An 8,377-nucleotide genomic window follows, 5' to 3' on the forward strand; every position below is an offset into this window, starting at 1 on the left:
GGGAGCTGCTCCCCCCCCCCAACTGCCTGCACACGGGGCTGGAGGGAGCCAGAGGCAAAGTCTTCCTCTGCGAGACGAACTTTAAACAAAAATATTAATAATAAAGAGAGTAGTAATAATAATAGCAACCCCAAAAAAAGGGAAAATCGCTGTCAGTTGTCGTGTGGTTTTTTTTTTTTAGGAAAAAACCAAAATGTATCACAGTATCGCAGTTGTCAAATAGCAGCGGGTTTCTTTTATTCTCCGGCTACGTTTTAGGAGCCATACGCGTACAAACCGTGGAGGAGCGATCAGGGAGTGCTGCATCTTTTGTCTTTCCTTCCCTAAATCGTTTTCACATGGTTACGGCTAAGGGAAAAAGAAAGAGGGCCGGAGAGAAAACGCCGGGCGCGGGTGGGACCCCACGACTCGGGAGAGGAGTCAACGATTACAAAGGAGCTGAACGGCAAGAGGGGAGGAAAAAAATGCGTTTATTTCATTTTATTTTACGGGATGCGTAACCTGTCCTCGACTGGCTGGAGCTTCAGCAGGTGCTGCCGCACGGGCAGGAGGCCGCTGCAAACCCGGGGCTTTACCCAGGCTGAAGAGGAGGCGCTGGGCTGGCAGCTAAAGTATTTAGGAGCCACTCCAGGGCCCGGCAGGGCTCTGCCAGCTTGCAGCCTTCCCCCGGCTCCCTCCCTTGTCAGGAGCAGCACGGCATGGGCAGGCCGGGAGCCGGGCACCTCCCTTGGCACCGTCCCCCGGCACGGGTGGCTGAGATGGCCCAGCCTGGCGTCGTTAATGCTTTTTCTTACCAAAAGAAGAAGGGAAAAAAAAAAAAAAAAAAAAAAAAAAGAGGTCCGAGTCTCTTTAATTAAATTAGTTACCGTACAAACACCATAGGGTTTCGTACACGGAATAAATAGCGCGAGTCAAACCTGACGGCCCTTCCAGGCCGGCCCCCCCTGCCCGGCGGCTGCCGCTGCAGCCGGGACCGGCGCGGCGGGGCCGGGACCGCCGGCGGCTCGGCACGGCTCGGCCCGGCCCGGCCCGGCCCTAGGGAGCGGTTCTGCCCCCCGAGGTCCTGTGGGGCTCGTCCCCCTCGGAGGCCGGGGAGGCGTCGCGGCTGGAGGGGGTGCGCGGCCGGCGGGGCCCCCCCCCGGCCTGGCAGACGTACCACTCGCTGAGGTTGGTGACCGGCGGGGAGAGGGCGGCGGAGCGGCCGCGGGGCGGCTCGGCGGCCGGGTCGGCCTCGGGGGGCAGCGGGCCGTCGGGGGGCCCCGCCGCCGCGTAGCCCTGGGCGCCCGGCGGCGGGGAGGGCGGCGGGGACTTGCAGTGGATCTTCATGTGCTTCCGCAGGGAGCTGGGGTGGGTGTAGGACTTGTCGCAGCCGCGGATCTTGCAGTAGTAGGGCTTGTCGGAGGTGTGGACGTGGGAGTGCTTCTTGCGGTCGCTGCTGTTGGCGAACTTCCTCTCGCAGCCGTCGAACTCGCACTTGAAGGGCTTCTCCCCTGTCGGGACACAGCAACGGCACCGTTACCGGCGGGCGGGGGCGCGGCCCTGCCCGCCGCCCGCTGCCCGCTGCCCGCTGCCCGCTGCCCGCTGCCCGCTGCCCGCCCGCGGCACCGCCGCAGCCCCTCGGCGGCAAAGCCTCCCCTTCCCTCCTTCCCCCCACCCCGTCCCCTCACGACAGTCGCGACATGCCCGAGGCTTCCGATTACCCCCCCCCCCCGTGTTTCGCAGACCGTGAAATGTCGCCGGCGGCCTCCAAACCCGAAGGCCCGGGCTGGCGGCGGCGGCGGCGGGGCCCTGCCTTGTTTGCCCTCCGCGGCGCTCCCCTCGCACACGAGAAACCTTCATTACCGCTCTTAATGACCAAGCCCAAACAAAACCTCTCAATGCCTTCGCCTGCGAGGGCTGGCGTTTGCCGGCGGCCTGGCTGGCCTGGCACATCTCCTGCGTAATCCTTTCCCAATGGGGCACTGTGCTGCGGGAATAATTAGTTGGGGGGAAATCAAAGTAGCACCTGTGTAAGCACGGCGGTATAAAGGGGGAGCGCCCGGCCGCCCGTCCCGGGAAGCGGCGGGCGGGGGGAGCCGCCCGGGCGGCGGGGAGGAGGCAGCGGGCTGCTGTCCCGCAGCCGCTTACCTCGGGCTAATTTGGGTCTAAAAAACCTCCGGCCGATCTATTTTAAGAGCTTTACGCATTGTTTAACGGTTAAAGGGGTTGTGAAAATCAGCCCGGGGCGGGTTTGCCTGGCTTCCCTCCCCCCCCCCCCCCCGCCCCGCCATGCCGTACCCTGGGACATATACGTTCCGGTACATATAGCCGTGCCCTGGACCGACCCTTCCCGGCGGCTCCCGAACAGGGCTGGGTAAACGCCTCTTGCCGAGAGAGCAGGGGAAAGAAAACGTGCCGGATCCCTCTGCCGCACACGGGCTGGGGTTTCTTCCAGCAACTTTTTCTTTCCCTGCCATGCTACGCGTCAGCCCGGCGCAGGCAGGTCTGCACTGATAATCCTTGTCACGACTGTTGCGACTCTCGAGTTAAAAAAGCTGTCGGTTTAGGCATGGCTGATGCGTATTTTCAGATCTGTTTTGCTCTGAGCGCTCAAAAATAAGAATCCAGCAGCTCTCTCGGTGGACGTTTTCTCATTTTCACCAGGCGATTTTTACTGCTCCTTCCGTCGGTAAAATCGTGTCGTGTTTAGCAAAATAATGACGGAAAAAGAAAACTATTTTTTATTTTTAAAACCCGGCTATTTCTCGGCTGTTACTATAGAAACGTGTGCCTCCGCAGCCTGTTTACGCGTCAACTTTTTCAATTAAAACCGGCTCACCTACCAGCGAAGTGGTAGCACTAGAGAGAGCAAGTTTATCCTTAAAAATAAAAAAAAAAAGGTAAGAAAATGTATCTCGTGGGTTTTAAGCGGAGTTTTGACACGCACGGAAACCCCCGCACACCCCCACACCCACCGAGACAAATCTCGAGTCACCTCGTTTGTTCATTAATTTTTTTTTTTTCTGGAGAAATAAAGCGAATCTACCGAGGGTTTTGGCCGGTTTATACCTGTGTTACCCCAAGGACGGAGGCTCACACGACCCGCTGCCGGCCCGCAGAGCACCAAGCGCAGCCCCCCCCGAGAGATGCTCGGAGCCCCCCGGGATGCAGCGGGAGCGCAGCTGCTGCCCAAACAGCATCCCCCCTCCCTGTCGGGGCTTCAGGGAAGTGCTTTTCCCCGTGGGGTCACGCGTGGGGACCCTCTCGGGGGCTGTGCACCCCTCGAGGGGCCGGGGGAGAGGGGGACCCTCTCCCCCGGCCCCTCGAGGGGTGCACAGCCCCCGGGTAGCTCCTCCTCGCCAGCCTCCGGATCTCGACCGTCCAATTCCACACAAATCCAGGAGCGGGGAAGGTCCCGGTGTGTCCCTGGCAAGCTGACGAGGGCGTCACGTCAGAGTTTAACCATTTGTAGGTGGTTTCAACCCAAGGAAAGGGGGCGAGATGCCGGGCGCCGTCCCTTGACTCCTCCCGGCAGCAGCAGTGCCGGTGGCTCGGGGGGGGGGGGGGGGCACGGAGGGGGCTTTGGTGTCACCCCCTTTATTTTGGGGGGGGGGAGAGGAATCGTCGGGGGAAAGCCTGACGAGCCTGAGGACCGTCTCCGGCGAGGGGGCAGCGATTTGGGGGAGGGGGGTGTCCCCGTTAGGATGCAGCCCCCGCCGGGGGTGGGACAGCGATTTGTCCCCAAAACGGGGTGAGGAGCAGGACGCGGTGTGCAGCTGCCGGGGTGATGCTTTCGAGGAAAAGGGAGAAAAAAACGAAGCAAGCAAACGCCTCCTGAATTACCGACATACTCTTCTTCCTGCAGGATTACCAGAAACGCGCAAAATCCCCTAATGATACAATTACGGTGTTATTATCCCCCCTCCCCAAAATGCCCATAATAAACGAATAGTTTGTAAATCTCACCTGCTCCCAGGCTGCACATGACTAAATTAAAGCTGAGGCGGCAAAATTACAGTAATTAATCTGATAGGGACGGGCAGAAGGTTTGGGATCCCTCGTCCACCCGGGGGCTGTGCGTGGGGAGAGAGTCACGTCCCCTTCGCCCTCCCGTGGACCGAGCTGTCATTCGAGGGGGTTGTTGCCCCCACCCACCCCGAGGGCTGGTTTGTGGTAACGGCCTCTTCTGCGTGGGAATAGCTTTCCCTCCGTGGGCTCACGCGTGGGGACCCTCTCGGGGGCTGTGCACCCCTCGAGGGGTCGGGGGACAGGAGTCCCCCTCTCCCCAGCCCCTCGAGGGGTGCACAGCCCCCGGCTGCAAACTCCTCCAAATTTCTTTTGCAAGGGGCCATGTCCCACGCAGGGCCTCGGGGCAACGCTCGACCGCAACTCAGAGATGCAAACTGTGCCCGATACATATTTAGGTTATTTTGGGGGGGTTCCTTTTCCCGCTGAATTCCTCTGACCGCTCCCCCCTTCAAGTCTCCCCCGGACTCGTTCCTTTCCCCCCCTTAGAGCTGGGATGGGGAAGGAGTTGAGGAGCCCAGAAAGGTCTGCGGTGAAGTTTTGTTTTCCAAATCAAGACAGATGGGGACGGCTAGATGACAAAAACACGGGCCTCCAGCATTTAACTCATTCCGCGGCGCCATTAACACACCACCACCCCCAAAAATGTGTCAGCCCCCCCCCCCCCGCGGGAGACTTCTCCCCCCCCGGCCCCGGCTCTGGGAGCAGAGAGCTGGGCATCCTCAGGTCTCCGTAGCTCCATATGGGCTCATGCCTGACATATTCTGGAGATAAAAATCTATAATCCTTTCCGCCATGGGCCATTTGGTTTTACATCGGAACAACACGTTGCACGGTCGCCGCTTTTCTCTTCCCGAGCAGCACACAATAAATCAAGAAAGCAATTACGGCAACTCCACTTCCTTAAGTGTCCTCCGAGGAATAATATTTGTCTACCACTATAAATCCCGGCTTCGTTCGTTTTCGGCAGAGTTTTTACACCCTGAGCGAAATGCGTATTTCGGGGGTGGCGAGAAAGGAGGAGAAAAAGGGGGAAAAAAAAAAAAAAGAAAGAAAGAAAGAAAAAAAGACTCCAAGGTTCAAGCACACCCCGTAACCCCGAGCCCCTCCAGGAGCCCCGCAGCAGGCCCGGCCTCTCCCCGGGCATCCCCCGGGGGTGCAGCTGCCTCCTCCCGCGGCTCCCGCTCCGCGGAGCCCCGCCGGGCAGCCGGGGCCGCTTTGAAGTTTCCTTCCCAGATCCACAAAGAGAGGGAAGCCCCCTCCGGCGAGCGCCTTCCCCCGCCCCGCGCCCTCCTCCCCGGCTCCGCGGGCACCGCCGGCGGCGGGAGCAACGCGGGCAGCCCCGGCAGCGGGGTCGGTACCGGTAGCCCCGGCGGCAGGGGCAGCCCCGGCAGTACCCGTTGTCCTGGTAGCAGGGGCGGCGCCGGCAGCCCCGGTAGCATCGGTAGCCCGGGCAGGAGAGCACACACGGCAGCGGGGGTAGCCCCGGCAGTGGGGGCAAGCCCCGTAGCGGGGGTAGCCCCGGCAGCGCTGGTCGCAGGGGCAGCCTCGGTAGCGGGGGCAGCCCGGTAGCCCCGGTAGCCCCGGTAGCCCGGGCAGCCCCGAGCGCCGCCGCCGCCCGCAGCGCAGCGCAGGGGAACTGCGCCCCCAAGAGCCCCCGCGGCCCCATCTCCGCCGGGCCGAGCGCCCCTCGCCCGGCTCCGTCCCCACCGGCAGAACCGGGCAGGAAAAGCAGAACCGCCGTCCTCCGCGGGGGGCCGCCGCGCCGCGCTCCCCAGCCCCGGGGTGAGCCCCCCGGGGCGGCCGGGCCGGGCGGCCGCTCAGCCTCGCCGCGCTCGTCCGCAGGGGCTGCAGTTCCTCTCCCCCCTCCGGGCTCTGCCTTATTTACTAATGGGTGTATTTATCCGGCGGTGGCGGGGTGTGGGGAGGTGGGTGGCGGAGGGGGTGGGGAGGGAGCTGCCCAAGGTGCGGGGGGGGGACACACGCACGCACACGTGTGTGCAGGGCAGAGGGGCCGGGTGCGTGTGCGTGGCTGTGTGTGCGTGGCCCGTGTGCTGCCGAATTACTTATTCATGAAAAAGTCACATGTCCGGCGGTGCGTAGGAGAGGAGGAAAAGAGGGGGAAAGGGGGGAGAAAACAACAAAAAAAAGAAGAAAACCCTTACAGAGGCGGCGGGGCGGGGAGGGGGGGGGGGGGCACCCACCTGTATGAGTCCGCTTGTGGATCTTGAGGTTTTCGGAGCGGGCGAAGACCTTCCCGCAGCCGGGGAAGGGGCAGGGGAAGGGCTTCTCTCCCGTGTGCACTCGGATGTGGTTGATGAGTTTGTATTTCGCTTTGAAGGGCTTGCCTTCCCGGGGACACTCCTCCCAGTAGCACACGTGGCTGCTCTGCTCGGGCCCGCCGACGTGCTCCACGGTGACATGGCTCACCAGCTCCTGCATCGTGCTGAAAGTTTTGGAGCAAGGCTTCCTACCGCCCGGCGGCGGCGGCGGCGGAGGAGGAGGAGGAGGCGGCTCCCGGTCGATCCACTTGCAGATCAGCTCTTGCTTGATGGGCTGCCGCATGTACCGCAGGAAGGCCCCGGCCGCCGCCGCCGCCGCCGCCCCGACGTGGGCATGGTGGTGGTGGTGGTGATGGTGGTGGGGGTGGGGGTGAGGGTGGTGCGGGTGCCCGTGGCCGGCCGCCGCCGCCGCCAAGTTGAGGCCGACGGAGCCGTAGCCTTGCAGCGCCGAGGAGGAGGAGGCGGCGGCGGTCCCGTAGTGCGCCTCGGCGCGCCCGTAGAGCTCCCCGGCGGCGGCCGCCAGCCCCAGCCGCATCTGCCCGTTGAGCGGCGGGTGGCGACCGGCGGGCGCGCCCTGCTCGCCGGGCGGCGGCGGGAAGGCGGCGTGCGCCCCGTCGGGCGCGCCGTAGGTGCCGGCGGCCGAGATGAAGACGCCGTGGGGCGGCGGGTGCGGGAGGTGGGGGGAGCCGGCGGGCGGGTGCTGCTCGCCCAGCGCCCCGTGCGCGGCGGCGGCGGCGGCGGCGGCGGCGGGCAGCTCCCGCCGCAGCAGGAAGTCCCGGCCCGCCGCCCCCCCCGACGGGTTGCCCGGGAGGGCGGCGGCGGGCGGCGCGTAGGCGGCGGCGGTGGTGGCGGCGGCGGCCGCGGCGGTGGTGGCGGCGGGCGCGGCGAAGGCGGCGGCGGCGGCGGTGAGCGCCTCGGGCGTGAGCTTGAGGGCGGCGGGCTGCGCCATGTGCTCGGGTCCCAGCGGCGTGAGGGCACCGCCGGGGTCGCCGCCCGCGTCCCCGGGGTGGAGGTGGGCCGCGTGGTGGGGGTGGACGTGGTGGTTCCCCAGCCCCGGGAAGCCTGTCATGTTCTGGTGAGGATGGGGCTGAGCCGCTGCCAAATCCGCTAATCTCAGTGTCGGGTTCCTCTTGCTCAAAGGGGGCTCCATAACGACACAGCCAAGCCCATCTACGCTCGCTGTTGTTATTTTTTTCCCTCTACCCGCCTTCAAAAACATGTATATATTAAGCGGCTCTTTAACTTCTTTTGTCTGCGCTCCTAACTCCGCGCATCCCCGGCCCCGCTCTGGCCGCCCGCGATTGGCAGAGCCCTCACCACACTCCGGCGGCGCGGTGGGAAATACGGCTCGGACACCGCGCCGGAGGGATTGGACGGATCCCGATGATTGGCAGCGGCTGGGGCCGCGCGATTGGCTCCCTTTCAGGCCGCCGGCGCAGCGGGGATCCGCCCCCACCGCCCCCCCACCAGCCCCCCCCCCCCCCGCGCCGCCCCCCGAAGTTGCACTTGCAAAACTTCGCGCGGGGCCCGACGGGGCGCACGCAGCCCCCCACCCCCCACGCTCCCCCCCCCAGCCCCCGGCCCGGCAGCGGGCAGCAGCTGCCGCTCCCCCGGCGCCGGACGGGGCTCCCTGCTCGGAGGTGCTGCGCCGCCGTGTTTACGTTTGCGGGATTTCTCCCCTCGGAGCAGCCCACGCGCGGGGCTGCTGCCGGGCTCCGCGCTCGGTTGCCTTCCCTTTCCACGTTTTTTTTTTTTTTTTGGAGGGACACCATTCATTCATGGATGAGGCGGGAAAGCACGCCCTGATGCAACACCCACACATGCACACCCACACACCCACGCGAGGCCGGGGCTGTGCGTGCTCATGCCCAGGGCGGGCGATGGAAGGCAGCACTAGGGGAAGGCAGCCAACGTTTTCCTAAAAAGAAGGCGGCGGCGGCGGCGGGGGAAGGGAGGGGGATTCCTTTCCTTTAGAAAATAAACGAGTAAGCGGCCGGGGGGGAGCTGAGCAGCGCATGTCGGGGAGAAGTTTTGGGAGCCCGCGCTCGCCGCCTCCTTGGGGGCTTCCTCCTCCCGAGGTGCCCCGCAGC

At 64.5% G+C, this 8,377-nt stretch overlaps 1 protein-coding gene across 1 annotated transcript; it reads right to left on the reverse strand.

The window, feature by feature from the left end:
• Positions 1 to 1,035: 1,035 nt before the first annotated feature.
• On the reverse strand, positions 1,036 to 7,506 carry LOC309587062 (zinc finger protein ZIC 5-like; the record flags this gene model as incomplete). The annotated part of the gene is made up of 2 exons (XM_082304942.1): positions 1,036 to 1,490; positions 6,210 to 7,506. 2 exons carry the CDS (start codon positions 7,504 to 7,506, stop codon positions 1,036 to 1,038), a joined length of 1,752 nt encoding a protein of 583 aa, XP_082161068.1.
• Between the last annotated feature and the right edge of the window lie 871 nt (positions 7,507 to 8,377).

The sequence above is a fragment of the Platalea leucorodia genome, assembly GCF_965183815.1.
Source record: "Platalea leucorodia genome assembly, chromosome: 2".
Classification (NCBI taxonomy): Eukaryota; Metazoa; Chordata; class Aves; order Pelecaniformes; family Threskiornithidae; genus Platalea; species Platalea leucorodia.